This window comes from Lissotriton helveticus, chromosome 9 (genome assembly GCF_964261635.1).
Source record: "Lissotriton helveticus chromosome 9, aLisHel1.1, whole genome shotgun sequence".
Taxonomy (NCBI): Eukaryota; Metazoa; Chordata; class Amphibia; order Caudata; family Salamandridae; genus Lissotriton; species Lissotriton helveticus.
In genome coordinates, this window is record NC_136070.1 from 22,839,786 (window position 1) to 22,864,678 (window position 24,893).

Sequence of the window (24,893 nt, forward strand, 5' to 3'; positions counted from 1 at the left end):
ATGCACAGAGTCCAGGTAGGTGAGTTTGCTTGTCTTTATTACAATTATGATATGCAATCTCGAGCTAGAGGGCGCCGAGCGTCTAACACGACTGCTCCGGTCGCCAGCTCCGTTCTCCCACTTTCGCGCCTTCAATCTGGCGCCTACTGCGCATGCGCGCCCTTCGCGCTCCTGTCTATGGCGTGACGCGTCATCGCGTTCACGCTCATAGACTAGAGCGCATCCTACATATCTCCCCTTTTTTAACAGTAAACAAAATTAACTATTCAACCTCCACAAAGTTGCACAAGGTGTCCCAATGTTCTCTGGCTGGCAGCCAGGGTGCCAACTTATCATTAATGTCCACCCATTTCATAGTCTCTATATCTTGAGGGCACTGTAACTGCCCGGCCACTACGGGTGTGTCTTACCGGCATGTTCTCTTCCACCTCTCTGTCTCCGCCTGGTCTCGCACCATCTCTCCAATCTCCACTCTGAGTTACTCCAGCCGGAGTGACATCTCTGACTGCACGCCCTGCGCCGGGAATGTCTATCTCACTGTTCTCTCCTGTTTCCTCGGGCAACACTTCATCAGCCTGCTCCAGTCGAGGCGTGCTCTCGTGGAAGTCCTTCTGTGCCTCTGTCTCTTCCAGCTTGGGCCATACAACAATCCTGTTTACTCTGGCCATGCGGTCTTGGGACCACACTCTGCCATCGCTGAGGAGGGCTGCTCTGCCTCTCACCTCCTTGACTTGTAGAGGCTGACTATATTTGCTGTCGCCTTTCTTTTGAAGGGTAGGAAGTTTAACCCTAACCCACTCTCCCTCCTCCAGCTCTGTTCCTTTCACATTCCGACGTTTGTCATAATTCGCAGCATAAATCTTTTGGGCTTTTTCCAAGTTGTGTTGAACCACCGCAGGGGACCATTTACTGGTAATGGTCTTCTCCCTCCACACAACATTGTCTCGTGTGAACGGATGCCGTCCTCTCAATACTTGAAACGGACTGTACCCCACCGCCGTGGGGGTGATCCTGTAAGACCACAGCATGCTCATTACCTCAATCTCCCAATCCTTTCCCTGCATGATGGCCGCCTGTATGGAGCCCATCAGCACACGGTTGAACCGCTCCACCTGACCGTTGCATGCGGGATGATACACAGCCGTGTGTTTGGATTCGATACCATTCCTTCTCATGAACCTAGTCCATTTGTCCGAGACAAACTGCGGGCCATTGTCACTAAGGATGGTTTTGGGGATGCCTTCCCTTAAGAAAACTGAAGTCAGGAATCTCAAAATCGTGTCAGTGTCCATGGATTCTTGAATGTCCACCTCAGGCCATTTTGAGTACTTGTCCATCACTACACACAAGTACTTGTTCACACCTTTGCTATCCAGGACCGGTCCCAATATGTCAATTGCCACATTCTCCCAAGGTCCCTGTGGCGTGTCGAACTTCCCCATGGCCGGTCTGAGAGGCCTCAGCACTTTGTCAGCGCCCTGGCATTGGCCACACTCCCTCACTTGCCTTTCAATGTGGACGTCCATGCCCGGCCACCAATACATCTGCTTGACGCGTGCCTTGGTCTTTACAATACCTAGGTGGCCCTCATGTAGTAGAGTTAGTAATCTGGGTATCAGTGAATCCGGCGGCACAACTCTTTCGCCCCGATAGATAAACACCCCAGAGTCACTCAGGGACAGTTCTTCCCTAATTTCATAGAATTTTCGTACTCCATCAGTGAGCTTCCTTTTGTCAGGCCAGCCTGATGTTAAGTATCTCTTGATCTCCCCTTTTTCCATGTCCTCATCATAGGCGGACTCCCATTCTTGGGCACTTATCGAACTCTCATAGTCCTCCATGCTTGCCACCATCTCTTCCTTATCCAGGGCTTCCTCTGGCGCCGCTTCCATCGCCGCAGCCCTGCTGAGATAATCCGCTACCCTGTTCTGTGTCCCCGGCAGATATTCAACATCGTAGGTGTAATCGAGTAGCTTCAGAGTCATTTTGGCTATTCTCGGGGTCGCTGTCTCATGCCCCGAGGAGGTCAAGACCTTGATGAGGGGTTTATGATCCGTTTGCAGTTTGAATCTCGTACCCCAAACGAACTGTCTGAATCTGCCTAAAGCCCAGGTGACTGCCAGCATCTCTTTTTCAATTACGCTGTATCGTTGCTCCGTCGGAGACAGCGCACGGGACGCAAAGCAGATCGTCTCAGTGGCCCCATCATCCCTCACTTGAGCCAGGACCGCCCCTAAGCCCTTGTCACTGGCATCTGTGGTTACCACGGTCTGGCCCGATGGAACGAACCCTTGCAACGGAATAGCTTGACTAATGCAGGTTTTGATGGTGTCAAACTCCTCTTGTGCCTCTGCGTCCCACTCAAACTTGGTCTTGTCTCTGATGAGTTGTCGCATTCTGTATGTCCGGGTGGCAAAGTGTCTCACAAACTTACTATAATACTCGGCCATTCCCAGGAACGACCTCGCCTCCTCCTTGGAGCTGGGTGCCTTCGCCTCCTTTATGGCCGTCACATTTCGTTCTTTGGGTGAAATTCCGCTCGTGCTGATCTCATGCCCCAAGTATGTCACCGAATGGGTCCCTATCTTGCACTTACTCCATTCCGCCGTTAGCCCTTTGTTCTGCAACACTTCCAGCACACTCCGCAACTTCCTGTCGTGATCACCTTTTGACGAGCCCATCACCAAGATGTCGTCCTGAAAGTATTGTACTCCAGGAATGTCCTTGAACAAGCGGTGCATCAGCTTCTGAAAAACAGCCGCTGCGGATGCCAGGCCAAAGGGCATCCTCCGGAACTGGTAGCACCCAAATGGAGTGATGAAAGCGGTGTACTTCCTGCTCGACGGGTGCAGCTCTATCTGGTAGTACGCAGACGTGAGATCTATAGTGGAAAAGTGAGTCACACCTTTAGTCTTGGCGAGCATCTCCTCGATTCTGGGAAGGGGAAACTTTTCCACGATGAGACTTTTGTTGAGCTCGCGGAGGTCAACGCAGAGCCGGACCTGCCCATTTGGCTTCTTGACCACGACCAAGGGGGATAGCCACTCTGCACTATCCACCGGCTCTATGACACCTTGCTCTTCTAGCCTCCGGAGTTCCTGTTGTACTGCTCCGCTGGTGGATATGGGAATGTTCCTGACTTTATGCACCACCGGTACTGCACCCTCCTTGAGGACCATTTTGTGAACGAACTTGTCCAGTTTTCCCACTGATCCGTCAAAAACTTTGGGGTATGCTGATTTCCAATCTTCCTCTCTCGTGAGGGGCCACTCGTCTGTCAAGAGAATCTGTTCTTTACCTCCCGGGTTGAGTATGATCCCCAGATCGCCTGCATCTCTCCACCCCAGCACTGAAGGTCCTCTCTCCGCTATGTACAGGGTGCACGTGGCTGACCTCCCTCTAAATTCGAAGTCGAAGTCTCGGCACCCCACCAAAGGAATGGCATTTTCCGTGTACGAGATGGGTCTGATGTCCGGCGGCCATAGATCTGGCCCCACCACAGGCACAAAGTCTTCCTCCCATATGGACCTTTGCACGATGGTCCAAGGAGATCCTGAGTCGACGGCCACGTGTACCTTCACTCCCCCTATCAGCATGTCCGTGCGGGGCTTGTCTCTTCGCTTTCCCGTCACCTCAAGTACCTGGTCCTCGATGCACAACACCAAGTCGTCGTCATCCAAATCGTCCTCCTCGCTGACGTCGGCTGCGGCCGCATCGACGCACTTGACCGTGGATTTCTTCCCCTTTTTGCGGCAGACTTTCTCAAAATGGCCGACCAGGTCGCAAAATGAGCATCTGGCGCGAAACGCGGGACAGCGTTTATCCTGCGCCGAATGTGCCGTGCTGCCACATCTATAACACGCAAACTTGTTGTCTGTACTAGGGCGGCCTGCCTGCTTCCCTGTCCATCTCAAGTCCTTCCTCTGATCTCCATATCCTCCCTTGGCTCTCCCAGGCTGGGGTGCATCTTCTATCTTGTTCACCATTTGCCTCGGCGCGTTCTCCCGTTTTGCTGCCTCCGCACCGCGTCGTGACATTTCAGCCTTTTTGACCATCGCCACCACTTCTTTAAGGGACGTCTCACTCTGCGCCCACAGTTTGTCCTGGACCGACCTGCACGTGGTGTGCATAACAATTTGGTATTTTATATATTCTTCCTGAAGCCCTCCATACTGGCACGTGATGGCCAGGCGTCGGAGCGCTGCCACGTAATCATCAATCGACTCACCAGCCTCCTGCTTCCGCTGCTGGAAATTATACCTGTCTATGGAGACACAAACTGCTGGGCGGTAGTGGCTGTCCAGGTCATCCAGGGCGTTTTTGAAGACATCTGTCTCATTCACTCCCCTCTCCTTGGGCACCAGATTCTTGAACACTCTCACCCCTTCCGGGCCCAGGTTGTGGAGCAATAGTCTCTTCTTCCTTTCCGAGGTGAATTCCCCTTCATTCTCATCTTCGAGTGCCTCAATATAGTTTTGAAAATAATCCTTCCAGTCCTCCCATTTTAACTGCGGTTCGCCCGGTCTAGGCAGGAATGGGACTGGGGCCATCAGAACAGACGCTTGATTTGCCATTCTGGCTTCACCTCTGGGGTCTACCCCCTGGGCACTGTGTTGACTGAGTCCACCGGATGCTCCCGCACTCTCTGCCGTGTTCCCTTGCCCTCTGGGACTGCCAGGCGTGCTATCCCTTCTGGTCTGTGTGGGGTCGTCCGTTTGCGCCCCTTCCTCTGACTTGGGGTCAATGCCCTTGGCTGCCAGGGTGCTGGCTATGCTCCCTTTTCCTAGCCCAGCACTGACCTGGTTGTTGGAGCCGGCTCAGGTGGATTCCCGTGGTTGTTTCAGCTGCTGCCACGCCCTCTGCTCGTTTATTCCTGGATTTTCTGTTGCTGTGTCCTACTGCTGTAATTATGGGGCTGTCATGGGGGGTCTGCTCCTGACCCTGAAGTGCCTGGTGTTCGTGGTCCCAGCCTCGTCGCCAATGTAATGTTACCTTGTTCCCCACATATGCACAGAGTCCAGGTAGGTGAGTTTGCTTGTCTTTATTACAATTATGATATGCAATCTCGAGCTAGAGGGCGCCGAGCGTCTAACACGACTGCTCCGGTCGCCAGCTCCGTTCTCCCACTTTCGCGCCTTCAATCTGGCGCCTACTGCGCATGCGCGCCCTTCGCGCTCCTGTCTATGGCGTGACGCGTCATCGCGTTCACGCTCATAGACTAGAGCGCATCCTACACTGCCCGTAGTACAATCAGGTTACAAGGGGATCCGGAGCTTTGCAGCCCTTTTTAGATTTTAGAGATTCTCGTTGCTGGAACAGGTGTTATTTCTGATTTAAAAAATGTCTCTTGTCTTCGGTGCTTGATTTTGCTAGTGAGAAAGTGTCACTCATAGTCGTTGAAATGTCACTCATAATTCCACTGAAAATATGAAAATGTCACACATAGCAATCTAAAACCTTGGCAGCTATGCAATTAAATAGGTCAGTTTCCCAAAGGCGAGGCCGCTTGCATTGCAAGTGCTTGTTTCTTTCCTGTCTTGACAGCTGGGCAGGCTCCGCGGTGACGTCACGCGACGTCCAGGTGGTGCGTTCGCCGGCGACCAATGCGATTGGGGAGAAAGCAGCTCACCAGGCTACGTCACAGAGGCAAAGGTCAGCTGACAGCCGGAAGTGAGGGAGAGTCTCGAGAGCCTGAAAGGAGCGGCTCGCGCACCGGAGAGCACGGCATCCCCGGCAGCTGACCCGGAAGTGACCGGAGAGCGGAGGCGGAAGTGACTCCGCAGAGAGAGAGCGGAGACCAGGGCGGCCCCCAGCGCACGGTCCGACCCGCCTGAGCCCCGGCCCAGCCGCGCCCATGACGGCCCCCCTGTCCGCCCCGCCGCGCAAGCCGTGGTCCCCGGAGAGCGGGCCGCCGCTGAGCCGCGCCTGGGGCCGCCTGTCCTGGATCTACTACCAGTACCTGCTGGTGACGGCGCTCTACATGCTGGAGCCCTGGGAGCGCACCATCTTCAGTATCCTTCCGGCTGGGGGGGGGGGGGGCTGTACCTCATAGGGTGGGGTGAACTCTTCAGTATCCGTCTTGGTGGAGGGTGTATTTCATAGGGTGTGACCTTCTGCATCCGTGTGTGGGGGGTGGGTGTGCAGGTCAGAGAGGGAGGGCTTCTGTATGTCAAAGGGCGACATCCTGTGGGGGTGATGGGAGGGAGCCTGGGTGTCAGGGGGTGGGGTGAACTCTTCAGGACCCTCCTGGGTGCGTGTAGTGGCTGTATGTCCTCGGGTGGAGGGGCATATCCAGTATCCTGTGTGTGTGTGGTGGGGGCTGTATGTCAGGGGGCAAGGCTGACACCTTCAGCATCCTGTGGGGGTGATGGGAGGGAGCCTGGGTGTCACAGGCTGGGGTGAACTCTTCAGGACCCTCCTGGGAGTGTGTGTAGTGGCTGTATGTCCTCGGGTGGAGTGACATCTGCAGTATCGTGTGTCTGTGTGGTGGGGGCTGCATGTCAGGGGGCAAGGCTGACACCTTCAGCATCCTGTGGCGGTGATGGGAGGGAGCCTGGGTGTCACAGGCTGGGGTGAACTCTTCAGGACCCTCCTGGGAGTGTGTGTAGTGGCTGTATGTCCTCGGGTGGAGGGGCATATCCAGTATCCTGTGTGTGTGTGGTGGGGGCTGTATGTCAGGGGGCAAGGCTGACACCTTCAGCATCCTGTGGGGGTGATGGGAGGGAGCCTGGGTGTCAGGGGGTGGGGTGACCCCTTCAGCATCCTGTGGGGGTGATGGGAGGGAGCCTGGGTGTCAAAGGGTGGGGTGACCTCTTCAGTATCCTTCTGGGTGTGTGTGTGTGTGTGTGGGGTGGCTGTATGTCATCGCGTGGAGTGACCATCTTCAGTATCCTTCTGGGGTCGGAGTCTTCGAAGTACGGGGGTTGTAATTCTAGACTGCAACTGGTATCTTCAGTGTCATTTGCAATAATGAGGAGTGCCTTAAGTGAGTCACTATATAAATGCAGAGCGTGAACCTGTAGGCATGTGGGTTTTGGTGGTCTTTGTAAATTATCTGTGACATGGGTAGACTTATCTGAATGTGATCGGTGGATAGGATGGTACCTGTTAGAAACGTGCTGGGCCCCTAAGGCGATTCATCACGGTAGGAGCAAACCCTTAGTATATTGCATTCTTCAGGTTGTCTATCTAACGTACTATTGATCAGGGTAGACATAACTGAAGTTCCTGTTTGGTTATGTAACTGATAATCCCCGGTGCCGCATGGCTGTGCTCTGCAGGTGAAGTGTGACTGAAAGGAGGATAAAAGCCTGCGGTGGCGTGCATTCTTGCAGTGTTGTGTGTAAATAGTCGCTAGGATCAGCAGAACTGACTTCTCTGCGTGGTATGTGACTCACGTCCTCGGGTGATACCTGGTATTCCTGGCCAGACCTAACCTCCTCAGAGTCGGTCTGTTCGACTTTTGGGTAATTTGCGGTTGACAGACGCAGGCTTATTCTGTTAGAGGTCAGGTCATTACTTGCAGAGCTCTGCCTTTATTTAATTGCATCTGCTGAGGTAGAGAGGTGACCGCTCCTTGTGTCAACCCTGTGGGTTTTGGGTGGCTGTCAATAGAGAGAGTGCGTAGTGACTGAACATCGAGTGGGTTTGAGGGGCATTTGTTTGTAGTCTAACTGAGCTCCAGTAAACACTTGTTGAGTATCTGGTAGGGCTCGGGTTCTTTTTAAAATGTACTGCTTTGCATTTTTTATGTTTCACACCTTGCTGTGCTATAATAGACTTGTCATGAATCTCAAGTTGTGACATCATGTAGATCTGCACCTTTTTTCTTTGCACTATGGAGTTGTAGTTCTTTTTTCGTACTTTGAAAAGCTTTTCTGCAAGTACTAGAGTGCACAGAAGCAAACGACTGTAAAAGCTACTCACACGAACAGCTGTTATGTAAGCCAACATTTCTATATATGCTGACATTTTCAAATGCAAACTGGTGCTCCAGATAGATGCCAGGAGTTAATTAGTTTTGGCGTCAGGCGCAATCATGTGTGGTTATTACGCCAGTATTTACAACTTGTAGTACTGTTGACAGTTGTTACCATGGTTCACATGCCTTTCAACCTTTTTAGGTCTTGTCCTTTACCATTCCGAAGGAATGGGAAATGGCGAGAATTCAAGTGCTCGAACTGATTGTCAAACCACCGCATTTTTTCGTGGCGTTTTCTTCGAGTGCACGTGGCCACAGGCACGCGCTTTTGGCCCATACACTTTCATGGCCATCTGTTCCTCAATGTCCCTCCCACCCTTCGTTTGATCTTGCCGCGAGTTCAGGCTAATGGCCCTCCCCCAGCACAGAGCGCGCATCGCGGCGCACAGCACATCAAAGGGCTTCTCCCAGCGTGTGCTGTGCGGCTTCTCCTCCCCTAATTATGTGGCCGGCCGTACTTGTGTTTCCCGGCCGCTCTTGTATTTAATTAGCAGCAGCATCTCTCCTGCGCCAGGCCACATCAAAGGCTCTGTGCCACTTTCACCCACACAGCAACACTTACAGACACGCAACGCCACTCACACCCACGCAAGCCCACTATCATCCACGCAACACCACACTCACCCAAGCAACGCCACTCACCCGCGCAACGCCACTCACCCGCGCAACGCCACTCACCCGCGCAACGCCACTCACCCGCGCAACGCCACTCACCCGCGCAACGCCACTCACCCGCGCAACGCCACTCACCCGCGCAACGCCACTCACCCGCGCAACGCCACTCGCAGATTGTGGGTGCAGATTGTGGGTGCAGATTCAGAGTGCAGATTCAGAGAAAACTCAGCAGCACCACCACCATTGCAATGCAATAGGTCTCGTTTTAACGCAAATTTAAGCTATAGGCCTTGTAAATGACAAAGCCTTTTATTTATGTTCCAAAAACCAGAACGCAAAAATAAAGGGCATTATCATTTACAATGCTAATAGTTCAGACTCGCGTTATTGCGAGACCTATTGCATTTCCAATGCTAGTTATTTTTGGACACTTTCCTACAATATTCCACACTCTGCATAGCTGTCCAGTAGCGTAAATTGAAACTGTTTTCAAATATGACTTTTAAGTAAAGTTAAAGTGTAAAATGACTCCAATTCTAAGCCAATTGTATACGTTCTACCCCCCTTAGTGCTGAAGTTACCGCCAAACAGCAAATGCTAACTCCGAATTCTCAGATGAAAAGAATGGCTTCAGTCTTTGGGGGTTATGTACACATAAGTCCTTCTTCGCGCTGGACGGGGGACAGTGGGTAAGACAAGAAGGGAAGCCTGTTGAATGCTTCCTACCATGGGACAGGGAACGTAACTATTGTATGCACGATACATCCTACGCAGATCCACCGCTTAACATCCGCAAGATTATAAAAGCCAGCAAGCAGCTGGGACCTTTTTCGCCTGAAACCTAACTTTATATTGTCTGATGGTAATGTCGGCATTTTTCATTTGCGTTAGTTATTTTTTTGTATCTTGTGTGGATTTATTTTACGGCGGAGCAGTTTTTCTTTGGCAAGCCTTGGTGCTCAGTTTACCTCTCCATATGTAGGTCTCGCCTACAGACCGCTTTCAGCCGTCGTGTTTAGACTCTTTGTGGACAATAGCACTAATTACACTTGGCTCAGCCAGTTAATTGGCTTTCTTGTCAGTGTCATCGTATTTCATGGTTTTCCTTTCTGTCCTTGTGCTTCCTGTCCAGTTGACACATAGGTTCGATGCCATCATTTTGATTGAATGGCTTCTATTTTTCCACATGTCCGCACCAGGAAATGGAGTGCACGTGCTCTCTTCCCTATATGCTGCTTCCACACCTCCACTCCTCTCTCCTGCCTGGCTTTTAAAATATTGAAATACCCTACTCGGGTCCTTTGTTTCCACCACTTGGAGGCGTTTATCTCCCCCCCCCCCCCCCCCCCCCCCCACTCAACCCTTTTCTACACCACCATTGCCCCCCCCTCCCTGTGCTGTTTTTATTGTCCCTCATTTGGGGGAGTGGCGGGGTTTGAGAGCTGCAATTTGCTGTCAGATTGGTCACTTTAAAACATGCGCTTTGGCTTGTTTGGCATCTTGTTTACTAGAAGTTTTAAGAAGTTACAGTGCTCCAGAAGCGAAGTTTACTGCGAGGTTCTGCTCTGTTTTTACAGAGAGTAGTACACTATAAGGCAAGGCCTCCTTTGCTGGTTACCGTTTTTGTATCTCCTTTTTCAGTGTTTTATGGCTGCAATGCACGTATGTGGTTATTGGTTTTGTCATTTTTGCCCAGAGTTCTGTGAGGATCTACTGTGTTTTTGCCTGATCTAACTGGCCGAGTAGCCGCAACTGAAGTTTGCAGGCTTATCAAGGCTTGTCTTGAGGAACTGAGGTAGCGGGAGCGGATACTTACCTGTTACTATCACTACAGGTTTTAAACCACTAATGCGGTTTATTTATAAAGTTTTATATAGCGCGAACTTGATCCCGAAGGATATCGGAGCGCTTTACATTTAGACATTTCACGCTGTATGATCCATTTTTTCTTTTAACACATTTACTTTGGAGCTACGACTCACTCTACAATTCCTGTTAGCCTTGAAAAAGTCCTTTCGGACGAAACACGTGTCGGCTGCCTGTTTCTAATGTAATGGATTTTGACAAGAAATAAAGGATACATAGAAGGAAACAAAGATCGACTTATGGACTTCCTCTTTTTTACTATGATGGTTAACGCCTACTTTACAGACTTGGACTGATTTTGGATGTGCCTCGGCATTTGTGTAATAAATTTGTGAACCTCAAAGGGGATTTTTTTCTCCCTAGTGAGTCAGTTTGGTCTCCTAAAGACGGAGGGAGGCTGTATGCTTGGAGAGCACCACAGTATACTACGGAACTGCAAAAAACTTTTCGACGGACGAAGTGAGTGGATGTGCATTTGTAATTTGGCATCTCTGCCTTGGTCCTTTGTGCAATAATTAAGTGAATGTTTGCATTGTTCAGCATCATCCATCTTTTGTTTCTTTTGCTATTGTGTGTTGGGTGTGGCACTAGGCAACCCCCTGGCAGGGTGATGCCCACTATTGGTGCATTGTGTCCTTGGTGTGCCAGGAGGGTTGGCAAAACACACAAGATGATGGACAGAATGTTGCACAATGGCAAAACATTCACCCCCAGTCACAGATCTGAGTTTAATCCATCGTTCTTTTGCTCACCAAGCCACCCCAGTTCAGACATGGCCATATGCAAATCAGTCTTGACCCTGTGCCTCATGGGAACAGTCCAGCCCGAACTGCCAAGCCATGTCTTCCCTGGACCGGAATCAAGCATCCTAGGACCGGTTTCTGGCTATCAGCCATCTTCAGCCAGGATAGCTTAACTCGATGGCGTAGTGAGCACTGGCAGGGTGGTGCCCATTATCTGTGCCTTGTGTCCTAGGTGGGCCAGGAGAGCTAGGCTGTGCCCTCTGTCAGTGCCTTGTGCCCTAGGTGTGACATTATATAGTAAACCCAGGAGTTAATATAGTTATGAGGTCGACAGCGTTTCGATCTCAAACATTTGAGATCCTCTTCAGGACAGGTGTGTGAGCACCTCTTATCAGGAAGGAACCATGTAGATGGCGAGCCAAAGCACTGGAGTGTCTCACGCTAGAATGGATTGAGTCTTGAGATGGTTGAGGGACGGTTAGTGGGGCATCCTAATCTGGAAGGAACACAGTCGGGGTTGCAAGGATCTTGTGTTGGATATCCTTGTTGGGGGATCAGTCGTGGTAGACCAGCGGATTGTGATCCGAGCCTCCAGGGAGGGGCGGCACACGTATTACTCATGACGCATTTAGTTAGGCTTGTATTGCCGAGCGTCAGGGGAAATGGAATACACGGGACCAGCTCCTGTACTGATTCTGTAGCAGTGGAGTGTCCTCGGTGAGAATGAGGCTTGTGTCTATATTAACTTATGTTTTTATTATATAAATTCATTAATAGGAGTCCAATGTTATGTTTTTTAAGAGTTGCATTTTTTTTACTTTCTTTGACTCACTAGAGTACCTACTTTTTACCTTCTTGTGAGCACAGGATCATAAAAAAAATGATATATATATGTGTGTGTATATATATATGTATATATATATATATATATATATATATAATCACTGAAAAAACCATAGGTTAGAGACCATATATAGTTAGCTGGACCAGTAGGTAATATACATATATAAACATATATAATCTGCATATCTATATAAATGCATGCATACATATACATATGCATGTTATTTACATGAAAGTTTTAAAAACACTAATAAAAGCAAAGCTAAAAAGCCACCTCATTACAAACAGAATGGCTTTAACTTAAACGAGGGCGAGATCTATTGCATTTTCAATGCTTGTTTACTTTGGTTCTATCAAGAAGGCATTCAGATGTGTCACACATTTGCCATAAATTCTGAATGTTAGCACTCTAGTTGCTCATTAGATCACTGTAGTAAAGCTAGTGCTCACCAGGGAAGTCTGCTGCTAATCATGGTTTGCAGCCATTTTCCCGCATTTTTTATCCCGCAGACTTTCAGTCCGCATACCATTATCCCGCAAGGTCATTGACCTCGCATACCATTATCCCGCATTTTTTCAAAACGCATGTGCATTTATCGCGCATGCCTTTACAAAGAATTACGTTTTAAAGGCATGTATGGTAAATGCATTTGCGTTGTGAAAACCACGATGACGAGAGAGGTAAGTGGGTTTGTGTTAATTTTTTCGTGGGTTAGTGATTGTGTAGTGTAGTGTAGTGTTGTGTAGTGTTGTGTTAGTGTAGTGTAGAGTTGTGGTGGTTGTTTAGTGTAGGGTCATGCTGGGGGTAGTGTTTTAGGGTTTAGGGTAGTGTTGTAGTGTTTGCGTAGTGTAGGGTCATGCTGGGGGCAGTGTTTTAGGGTTTAGGATAGTGTTGTAGTGTAGGGTCATGCTGGGGGTAGTGTTTTAGGGTTTTGGGTAGTGTAGTGTCTGCGTAGTGTAGGGTCATGCTGGGGTGTAGTATTTTAGGGTTTAGGGTAGTGTTGTAGTGTTTGCGTAGTGTAGGGTCATGCTGGGGGTAGTGTTTTAGGGTTTAGGGTTGTGTTGTAGTGTTTGTGTAGTGTAGGGTCATGCTGGGGGTAGTGTTTTAGGGTTTTGGGTAGTGTTGTAGTGTTTGCGTAGTGTAGGGTCATGCTGGGGTGTAGTGTTTTAGGGTTTTGGGTAGTGTTGTAGTGTTTGCGTAGTGTAGGGTCATGCTGGGGTGTAGTGTTTTAGGGTTTTGGGTAGTGTTGTAGTGTTTGCGTAGTGTAGGGTCATGCTGGGGGTAGTGTTTTAGGGTTTTGGGTAGTGTTGTAGTGTTTGCGTAGTGTAGGGTCATGCTGGGGGTAGTGTTTTAGGGTTTTGGGTAGTGTTGTAGTGTTTGCGTAGTGTAGGGTCATGCTGGGGGTAGTGTTTTAGGGTTTTGGGTAGTGTTGTAGTGTTTGCGTAGTGTAGGGTCATGCTGGGGGTAGTGTTTTAGGGTTTAGGGTAGTGTTGTAGTGTTTGCGTAGTGTAGGGTCATGCTGGGGGTAGTGTTTTAGGGTTTAGGGTAGTGTTGTAGTGTTTGCGTAGTGTAGGGTCATGCTGGGGGTAGTGTTTTAGGGTTTAGGGTAGTGTTGTAGTGTTTGCGTAGTGTAGGGTCATGCTGGGGGTAGTGTTGTAGTGTTTGCGTAGTGTAGAGTCATGCTGGGGGTAGTGTTTTAGGGTTTAGGGTAGTGTTGTAGTGTTTGCGTAGTTTAGGGTCATGCTGGGGGTAGTGTTTTAGGGTTTAGGGTTGTGTTGTAGTGTTTGCGTAGTGTAGGGTCATGCTGGGGGTAGTGTTTTAGGGTTTAGGGTTGTGTTGTAGTGTTTGTGTAGTGTAGGGTCATGCTGGGGGTAGTGTTTTAGGGTTTAGGGTAGTGTTGTAGTGTTTGCGTAGTGTAGGGTCATGCTGGGGTGTAGTGTTTTAGGGTTTTGGGTAGTGTTGTAGTGTTTGCGTAGTGTAGGGTCATGCTGGGGGTAGTGTTTTAGGGTTTAGGGTAGTGTTGTAGTGTTTGTGTAGTGTAGGGTCATGCTGGGGGTAGTGTTTTAGGGTTTAGGGTAGTGTTGTACTGTTTGTGTATTGTAGGGTCATGCTGGGGGTAGTGTTTTAGGGTTTAGGGTAGCTTAGTTGTTTAGTGTATGCTAAAGGCATATTCGTTCTAAAAGTTTTCGTTATTTTAATTTGCGGCCTAATAGTACATGCGGGATTTTTTTTGCGGACTGATGGTATGCGGGATTTCGTCATATATTCGCTAATCATACTTTCTATGGCAAAATGAACCCCCCCATTTTGTTCCTTTTTAAATTAAATGTTTTAAGAGGTACCACTTTATTCCAATCAAGATGGCTTCAGGTGTGCCATACCTTTGTAATAAGCAGGACTGTTAGCACTCTAGTTGTTCTTTAGAACACTCTGGGACATTCTGTCATTGGGCTATAGTTGGGCTACATCTGGCTGATATTTGGGCTACATTTGTTTTTTTTTGTCTCTGGTGGCCATCTTTGGGCTACATTGGGCTACATTTGGGCTCCAACATATATATAGCCCAATGTAGCCCAATATATATTTTTCAAAGTTAATTTTCGTAAAAACCACTGGAGCCTATATCTTGAGACATAGCAAAGGCACATCGGGCTACCAGTCCCTACAATTTTGCCAAGTTTGGTGTAAATCCATTCAGCCGTTCAGGCTAAAAGTGAGGCCAACCGCCCTATGGAAAATTGCATGGGAAAAACACGTTTTGGGACCCCCCTTTTTTCTCGGCCCCCCCTTGACGAAACCCCCCCCCAAATTTTCAGGGGCTGCTCAGAAACAAAATGTTCCATTTTCCTGAAAATTTCAGCCAATTCTGTCCTCAAACGCCAAAGTTATTCGACATAGGATTTTTTTCCTATGGGATTTTTGAAAATTCTAACTATATATACCTACTGGCTATCGCCAGTAGGTAATATATATAATATATATATATATACACAAACCACTTCCCTTAAAAAGAGAAGCGCGGAGGCCAGAGGGGGGTCATGTGGAAGCCCTTTATTTCTCGGTGGTATCCGTTGGCAGCAGCAAATGCATTTCGGCTTAACACAAGCCTTCCTCAGTGCTTACGCCCCAACACAAAGTCACGCAAATCTCCATCAAGGCTGTTTTGCGAGTGCTGCAGTCGACATTGTACTCCTCCCCTTAAGCGTTGGCTCACCTGTTGGAAGTCACGTGGATATGTAGAGACTTCAACTCCCAGCATGCAACATGGTCTTGCAGCTGGGCCGGTGGTGTGGGTGCAGACAGTCTATCAATGTCCGCTCCAATGTCCTTTACAGCCTCGTATGGTGGGACTTATAAATGAAACCTCCGTGTCCCAAAGTTCCTCCTCAAGTCCCCTCGGACTGCTGGACCAAATCACAGAGAGATTCTGGCTATGCGAAGACAGCAGTGTAAGCACACAGCGTCCCGGGGTAAGTACCACCTTTTGCACTCCTTCTCCTGTTGCTTTGGTGGACAACAAACTATCTCGATCCCTCGAGCAAAAAACTGCACTGCAAGCAGCGCGGTGCCAGTCTCGTTCGTGTCTTCTTGTCAGCAGGGCCATCCGTAAGCGCTCCTGGCTTGGCGCGAAAATATACACAAACCACTTCCCTTAAAAAGAGAAGCGCGGAGGCCAGAGGGGGGTCATGTGGAAGCCCTTTATTTCTCGGTGGTATCCGTTGGCAGCAGCAAATGCATTTCGGCTTAACACAAGCCTTCCTCAGTGCTTACGCCCCAACACAAAGTCACGCATATCTCCATCAAGGCTGTTTTGCGAGTGCTGCAGTCGACATTGTACTCCTCCCCTTAAGCGTTGGCTCACCTGTTGGAAGTCACGTGGATATGTAGAGACTTCAACTCCCAGCATGCAACATGGTCTTGCAGCTGGGCCGGTGGTGTGGGTGCAGACAGTCTATCAATGTCCGCTCCAATGTCCTTTACAGCCTCGTATGGTGGGACTTATAAATGAAACCTCCGTGTCCCAAAGTTCCTCCTCAAGTCCCCTCGGACTGCTGGACCAAATCACAGAGAGATTCTGGCTATGCGAAGACAGCAGTGTAAGCACACAGCGTCCCGGGGTAAGTACCACCTTTTGCACTCCTTCTCCTGTTGCTTTGGTGGACAACAAACTATCTCGATCCCTCGAGCAAAAAACTGCACTGCAAGCAGCGCGGTGCCAGTCTCGTTCGTGTCTTCTTGTCAGCAGGGCCATCCGTAAGCGCTCCTGGCTTGGCGCGAAAATATACACAAACCACTTCCCTTAAAAAGAGAAGCGCGGAGGCCAGAGGGGGGTCATGTGGAAGCCCTTTATTTCTCGGTGGTATCCGTTGGCAGCAGCAAATGCATTTCGGCTTAACACAAGCCTTCCTCAGTGCTTACGCCCCAACACAAAGTCACGCATATCTCCATCAAGGCTGTTTTGCGAGTGCTGCAGTCGACATTGTACTCCTCCCCTTAAGCGTTGGCTCACCTGTTGGAAGTCACGTGGATATGTAGAGACTTCAACTCCCAGCATGCAACATGGTCTTGCAGCTGGGCCGGTGGTGTGGGTGCAGACAGTCTATCAATGTCCGCTCCAATGTCCTTTACAGCCTCGTATGGTGGGACTTATAAATGAAACCTCCGTGTCCCAAAGTTCCTCCTCAAGTCCCCTCGGACTGCTGGACCAAATCACAGAGAGATTCTGGCTATGCGAAGACAGCAGTGTAAGCACACAGCGTCCCGGGGTAAGTACCACCTTTTGCACTCCTTCTCCTGTTGCTTTGGTGGACAACAAACTATCTCGATCCCTCGAGCAAAAAACTGCACTGCAAGCAGCGCGGTGCCAGTCTCGTTCGTGTCTTCTTGTCAGCAGGGCCATCCGTAAGCGCTCCTGGCTTGGCGCGAAAATATACACAAACCACTTCCCTTAAAAAGAGAAGCGCGGAGGCCAGAGGGGGGTCATGTGGAAGCCCTTTATTTCTCGGTGGTATCCGTTGGCAGCAGCAAATGCATTTCGGCTTAACACAAGCCTTCCTCAGTGCTTACGCCCCAACACAAAGTCACGCATATCTCCATCAAGGCTGTTTTGCGAGTGCTGCAGTCGACATTGTACTCCTCCCCTTAAGCGTTGGCTCACCTGTTGGAAGTCACGTGGATATGTAGAGACTTCAACTCCCAGCATGCAACATGGTCTTGCAGCTGGGCCGGTGGTGTGGGTGCAGACAGTCTATCAATGTCCGCTCCAATGTCCTTTACAGCCTCGTATGGTGGGACTTATAAATGAAACCTCCGTGTCCCAAAGTTCCTCCTCAAGTCCCCTCGGACTGCTGGACCAAATCACAGAGAGATTCTGGCTATGCGAAGACAGCAGTGTAAGCACACAGCGTCCCGGGGTAAGTACCACCTTTTGCACTCCTTCTCCTGTTGCTTTGGTGGACAACAAACTATCTCGATCCCTCGAGCAAAAAACTGCACTGCAAGCAGCGCGGTGCCAGTCTCGTTCGTGTCTTCTTGTCAGCAGGGCCATCCGTAAGCGCTCCTGGCTTGGCGCGAAAATATACACAAACCACTTCCCTTAAAAAGAGAAGCGCGGAGGCCAGAGGGGGGTCATGTGGAAGCCCTTTATTTCTCGGTGGTATCCGTTGGCAGCATATATATATACTTAAAGTTTTTGATATTCTGCAAGAATACACCAATTGCACTATACAGTAAACTGTTTTGAGGTTGTTTTACTTTATAATTGTTGCATTTCCATTATATTGTATATTATAGAGTCCTGAATAAAACGTACTGAACCTATTAATTATTTTTCAATTCGCTAAAAAGGAAAGTTTACAGGACTCAACCATTGTTCACCAAACAAAATGTATATACCCCAAGTTCTCCACTTGTGGGATCCCCTTGTTTAAAAAAAATATATTCTGTGTTGGGTGTGGCAGGGTGATGCCCACTGTCGGTGCCTTGTGTCCTAGGTGTGCCAGGAGTTTTGGCCCCTGGCAGGGTGGTGCCTACTGTTGGTACCTTGTATCCTAGGTGTGCCAGGATGTTTGGCCCCTGGCAGGGTGGTGCCTTGTGTGCCCGGTGGGGTGGGCGGTGCCCACTCTCGCTGCCTTGTGTTCTAGGAGTGCCAGGAGGGTTGCCACCTGGCAGGGTGGTGCTTACTGTCGGTACCTTGTGTCCTAGGAGTGCCAGGAGGGTTGCCCCCTGGCAGGGTGGTGCTTACTGTCGGTACCTTGTATCCTAGGTGTGCCAGGATGTTTGGCCCCTGGCAGGGTCGTGCACATGGTCTTGCAGGATGGTGCCTTGTGTCCTAGGTGTGGCCCTAGTCTGCCCCCGGAAGGGCAGTGGCCATTGTCTGTGCCTTGTGTCCTAGGTGTGCCAGGCAGGCTGGGCGGTGCCCACTCTCGGTGCCTTGTGTCCTAGGGTTGCCAGGATGTCTGGCCTCTGGCAGGGTGGTGCCCATGGTCTTGCAGGATGGTGCCTTGTGTCCTAGGTGTGGCCCTAGTCTGCCCCCGGAAGGGCAGTGGCCATTGTCTGTGCCTTGTGTCCTAGGTTTGCCAGGTGGGCTGGGTGGTGCCCACTCTCGGTGCCTTGTGTCTTAGGTGTGCCAGGCAGGCTGGGCAGTGCCCACTGTCGCTGACTTGTGTCTTAGGTGTGCTAGGAGGGTTGGCCCCTGGCAGGGTGGTGCCCACAGTCAGTGCATTGTGTCCTAGGTGTGGCACCAAGCTGGTCCCTGGCAGGGCGATGCTCCCTGTGGGTGCCTAGTGTCCTAGGTGTCTTCAGGATGAAGACGAGCTGCATGGGTGCAGTGTTGTTTCAGGAGCGGCTTGGGATCTGTGTGCTGCTCTGACGGGCCAGTGAGTGTGTGTTGAAGGGAGTGTTGAAGCTGTAAGGCACGGGTACTCCTAGTACGGCCCGGCTGGCCTTAATTGTCGGCCCACTGACCTTGTTGCCATATAACGTAAGGGGCTGTGATGTGCGCAGTCTTGAGTGGCAGGAGCGCGCACCCGGAGTATGTGTGAGCAGTGGATTGATGGGGCCCAAAGGTGCCCCTCACATCTCTTGATGTGCGACAGTCCCATCACCGCTGGGGCAGCACGGGCTGCATCTATGTGCTTCTCCTAAGCCACAGGTGCGTTCATTGCTTTAGGGGAGAGTTGTCACTGCAGATGGTTTATGGCCGTCCTATCAGCCCTAGAGAATGCCTTATATAATTTTAGAGTTTTATATAGCGCAAACTAGACCCGAGGATTATCAGGTATCAAAGCACTTTACATGAGCACCAGTTTCGTTACATGACGACACATTAAATTAAAAAAATCTTTTATTTTTTAAAAATATTTCTTATTGAGCAAAGCAAAAACGGGACCATTTTACAAACAATTATCATCATCAGGATATTAGACTAAACATTACACATTTGCTGAGCGAACTTTAAATTAGCTTTCAACCGACAGGGATCCGAATGCCAAAAATAACAACAAAAAAATAAACATGTTAAGTCAGTAAACAAACCAGATCTTGAACTACTTACAGCTATACAAGTTTTGCTAATAAAATGCTAACGTGCTTCGTGCTACAGTACTCCAGGGAAGTGCTATAGTGCTTTTTAAATGTGCTTTTTCGGCACACAAAAGTTCATCGTGCTGAACTGTCAAAGTAGTATAGTGCAAGATCTATAACATTTTAAGTCACGCCATCGTTTCTAAATTCTTAAAATACTTCCAAACAGCCTCAAATTTTCTTGTAGCTCCTACCCTCATAGCATATGCCTCTTCAAATCCCATAGTACGTTTCATTTTATTTATCCACTTCAAGTAGGAGGGGACATCCTCTGACCTCCAACTCTGGAGGATTAAGGAGCAGGCAACCAAAGAACTGATTGCAATAAAAATCGCCTCTGATTTTGACAAGTCTCCCCTTTCTCTAGAAATGCCAAAGAGTGAGGGCTACCACATCTTTAGGGTCTACCCTCTTTTGGATTGCCTGGTTTATAGCCGAGAATATATTCACCAAAAATGCTGTAATTTTGTACATGTGTAAAAAGTATGGAGCCAGTCCCCTCCCCCCCTCAGATTGGCAACGGAAACATGTGTTTTCTACTTCTGGATATCTTTTACTAAGGCTGGCTCCACCGGTTTCCACTATTTAAAGTTGATGGGATGCAAAAGTTTGAGTCTCCAAATTCTTTCTAGTCACCTGAAAAACTGGAAAGACTGTGGATTAGAGGAGTTTGGACATTTCTAACGAATAATAAAATAATTACCTGGCAAGTGGTGCAAAGTAGATATGGTGAGAATAAAAATCATTTTTTTTTTGAGTATCTACAGATTACAAACTTTATATAAAAATATAACCCTACATCAAGCGGCGCCCCAACAAGCCAGAATGCGCCCTTTTCTAGCCAAATTAAAGGGGGCAGGTAACTGGTATTGGCAGCTGATGAAACTCAATGTGTTCCCTGTGGTCGAGAATTTTTTAGGAAGAGTAGTACGTGAAACTAATTGTACGTTGTCCAGTCAGGAGTGCCCGTTAATATCTCAGTTGGGCAGTGAGGCTTTAAGAGCTGCCAACTTTAAAAGGATGGCCTTCCTGTCCTGTTGTTTGGCATAGGACACATCCATTTTTGTGAGGCAATGGGAGATTGTGATTTGCCCAGAATCGCAGGACGCTGCGAGACTCTAACCCGATTCCCCAGCTTGGAGGTCGACCGCTCTAGCCGTTCAATCAATTTATAAAGCGCGCTACATACCCGTGAGGGTCTCAAGTCGCTGGGGGGGGGCGCTACTGATCGAAGAGCCAGGTCTTGAGGACTTTTCTGAAGGCCAGCAGGTCCTGAGTCTGTCGTAGGCTGGTGGGGAGAGCGTTCCAGGTCTTGGCGGCGAGGTAGGAGAAGGATCTGCCGCCGGCGGTGGTTTTCCGGATACGAGGAACTGTGGCGAGGGCGAGGTTGGCTGAGCGGAGGCTTCGGGTGGGGGTGTGGAAGCGGAAGCGGAGTCGGTTGTTGAGGTATGTACGTCCGGTGTTGTGTAGGGCTTTGTGTGCGTGGATGAGGAGTTTGAAGGTGATCCTCTTGTTGACTGGGAGCCAGTGCAGGCCTCTCAGGTGGGGTGTGATGTGGTTGCGTCAGGGGACGTTGAGGATCAGTCGTGCCGAGGCATTCTGGATTCGTTGTAATCGTCTCAGTAGCTTGGTTGTTGTGCCTGAGTAGAGGGCGTTTCCGTAGTCGAGTCTGCTGGTGATAAGCGCCTGGGTGACGGTTTTCCTCGTGTCGGGAGGGATCCATTTGAAGATCCTTCGGAGCATGCGAAGGGTGTGAAGCAGGACGTGGAGACGGCTACATCCTCTCCCCATTTATCAGGAAAGGCTCTGAAACAAAACATACATATGTACTCACGCAGGGGAGCTTTGGGCAGCCCTCTTCATTCCTTGGTCTGTTTACAGTCCGTTTCGGTGTACTCCCACCCGCCCCAACACTCGGAGTACAGCAGTGGGTCCTGCCAGTGGACGCTTTGGCTCTCTGTACACTGAGTGACCGCATGTTACCGGTATCATGAACCTCACTTAAAAAGCAGTGCAGATCTGCCCGTAATTAGTTTATTTTTTATTTTTACTCCTTTTTAATATCCTCTAAAAATAAAAACATGAACGTCAAGGCCATGGTCGGTGCTTATGACCATGTATCCCATACACGTGATGTGCCCAGGGTAACCCATGGCGTAGGGCTGGTTCCACCGCGCCCTCTGCCGGCTCCTGCCTGCCTGGCACTCCTTCCTGCCACCTTGAGCCGGTGGCACCTGCTGTGACTGGAGTTTCCTGGAGCCGCCTGCCCTCGGCTGCATTGAAACCAGTCCTGGGCCTCGGGCCGTCGGGGTTCTTGGAAATCTAACAATGAACCTGCAGGAATGTGCGTGAGGCGTGCACGTCGGGGTTACTTCTGAATGGCGGAGTGTAAGCGAGGCTGGCGGTGTTTGTGGCGGTGGGGGCCCAGGGGAGGACTGGCAATGCTGTCCAACCGTTGGGCCAGGCATGGAGGGTGTGGCGGAAGCCCAGCTGCTGAAGGCTTCTGGGGTGTCCATGGCACCCGTGCTCCAGCCTCCTGTGTCTGACAAGGAGCTCAGAACTCAACAATTACCCAGGCCAAGGGAAGTCACCGTGAGTCTTACACACGTGCCCTGAGACCTGGGCTGTGTTTACTCGGCCTGTAATCTTACAGATGGCCTTGTTATTGTACTGAAATCCTACTGATTCATGCGGGAACTAAAGGACAGGGCGGACTGAAAGCAGACAACAGGAAGCCGGGTCTTATTTGTTTATTTATTAAGTTTTATATAGTGCGAACATGACCCCATAGGGTATCGGCGCTTGACATGAAGGGCGGGTAGGAGATAGGTGTGAGGTCAATAACCAGTCCCATATACCAACCAGGAGCAGAGACCTTGCGGATTAAAAAGTGAAGGAGCTTGACCTCCATAGGGCAGCAGATGAATAAAACGCAGGTATACAATCCATAAACAAAAGGTGTGATCTTGAGGCAAACACGTGTTCATCAGAAATGTTTTCACTTATTTTTTGAAGGAGGCGGTAGCTGAGATCTGGCAGACATCTAGAGGCAGAGAGTTCCAAATCTTCTTGCGACACCCGAGAAGGCTTTGTATCACGTTTTCTTTTTACGAAAACTCTGGTTTCAGTAGCAGAGAGCTAGCACTTCGCAATTATACCATGCAGGGGTTTTTTTTGTTGCCAAAGTTGACTATTTTTCACTCTTAATATTCCAGGTTTACCTTTGCAAAAGTTTTTTTCAGCTTTGCGAGTTAATTTTTACGGCATGGCAAGGTAAACTGCAAGAGTTTGGCAAATATTTGCAAAACATTTCTCTACATTTTTGATTAGGTTGTGGGTCAGGGCTATGCGGTGAGGTGAGTAGAGGCATGCCCTGTGCACTTCCTGTTAGTGTTATAGGTAGAGGGGCTCTGCGCGTGAGGTGAGGGGGGGGGGGCTGCCCCATGCACTTCCTGTTTGTGTTATAGGTAGAGCGTTGGGGCCCTGTGCGTGATTTGCGGTGAGCAGGGGCCTGCCCTCTGCCCTTCCTGTTTGTGTTCTAGGTAGATGCCAGATGTGCACACTGTCATTGCCGATCAATAAATTCTGTGCCCAGTGGCGCGGACTGAGCGAAGACACAAACAGATGTCATTGTGCGAGGGTAACGCATATATGTGGCTACAGTAAGAAAAGCGGAGGGCGACCCAATGTCCCCTTGTGAGCTTGGGTACTGGTATAAGCTCAAGCAAATGGTTAGCAAGGGATTATTTATACATTAAAATACTGTCAAATATTTATGCATTTAGAGATCTCGAACGCCATGAACAAAATTCCCAGGAATTAATCCAATGTCTGATATTGCTGATTAATGCGGAGAAGAAAACAATGAATGAAAAAGTAGGCATACCATCAATGTCATTGTGATCAATTGGTCTTTATTAAAGCAAGAGGTAACAAGGGGTTCTATGAACAGCAAGGAACGCCTTTCTATCCATCATGTTAGTTGTACATGCTTTCATACATCCAATCACTGAGGCAGAAGTGTGTAATCCACTCTTGAAGCTAGGAGCACTCCTGGAGATGCATCACTGTAGTGTATGGCATGTCCCAATGTTTTATTGATCTAAATAAAAGTAGTGGAGTGTGCAGCAACGTTTCGGTCTCCTGTCGCATGAATACGCAAGACCATCATCAGGACTAGTTTATATTTAATGTAGAGGGCCCCATAAAGTTATTTCACTGGGAGAACAATAGGAGTGAGTTTAATTATTGTTATGACGGTTATTAAGGTACGTGTGGTATTACACAAGGAAAAATTGCGAGACTACTTAGAGGGGCCACAGCTTTTCAAATATCCACCTCCGTGTTGACCGGTGACTGCAACTGGGGACCGTGATAATTCTGCGGACATGGTGGGTCATTTAATCTGCTTCGATGCTCTGTGTGTAGTGATTCCATGCCCTGCCGCAGTACGAAATGGAGGAAATCTGTTCTTTGCTGTCTACTCTCCTCTGTTGCAGAACATACTGTTGTGTCCTTAACATCCTGCTCAGATTCAATGCTGGTCTCGGTCCTAGGGATGGCGCTGTATACGGGATACGTCTTCATGCCTCAGCACATCATGGCCATCTTGCACTATTTTGAGGTCGTGCAGTGATCAATGGAGACCCCTCCGAGGAGAAGTCTGGAGCAAGAGGGGCTTGAGGTGCCTGCAGTTGGTTGGTCCTGAACCAGAGACTCTTGGCGTTCCATGGATGCGGAGCAACACGCACTGTGTGGCTGGCTGCAGCATAGATACCCAGTATCGCAATTCACATTCCTTTTAATCTTCCAGGGGGTTGATTATATACAACTTTTATCTATTTTAACTCGTATTGTTTCTACTTTCAGAGCAGTATTTTCTTAACATTTGTCAGTTTGAATATTGCACTGTCAAAGCAGTTTTTTCTCTCAATGCAATTAAGTAAATTGTGATGCTTTATTTTTTAATTGGATGAGCAGAGATGTGGTTGAGTGGTGATCTTTGCGTGTGGTTGGGTCATATGTAAATACACTTGTTTCACCAGCGAAGGTTGTTGGAGGAAAGGCCCGTTGGACTCTAAGGAAGAATTAATATTGTTTGATGCGTGGTGTTCGTTTGCAAAATATGTGCTGCATGTTTGCTGTCCTTGCTGGGGCAGTGGCTGCGGTCTCTTCGTTGCTTGACCGAATGTGACTTATCCATGGGCGCCAGCCAGGTTTTGCAAGGAAATAAAAATGTAAATTGTTCTAACGTTAGAAA

The 24,893-nt window shown here is 49.2% G+C and overlaps 1 protein-coding gene across 1 annotated transcript; it reads left to right on the forward strand.

Annotated features, from left to right (window-relative positions):
• The first annotated feature begins 5,640 nt into the window (after positions 1 to 5,640).
• SPTSSA (serine palmitoyltransferase small subunit A) lies at positions 5,641 to 24,893 on the forward strand. The gene is made up of 2 exons (XM_078659385.1): positions 5,641 to 6,011; positions 24,166 to 24,893. Exons 1-2 carry the CDS (start codon positions 5,855 to 5,857, stop codon positions 24,267 to 24,269), a joined length of 261 nt encoding a protein of 86 aa, XP_078515511.1. The 5' UTR covers positions 5,641 to 5,854; the 3' UTR covers positions 24,270 to 24,893.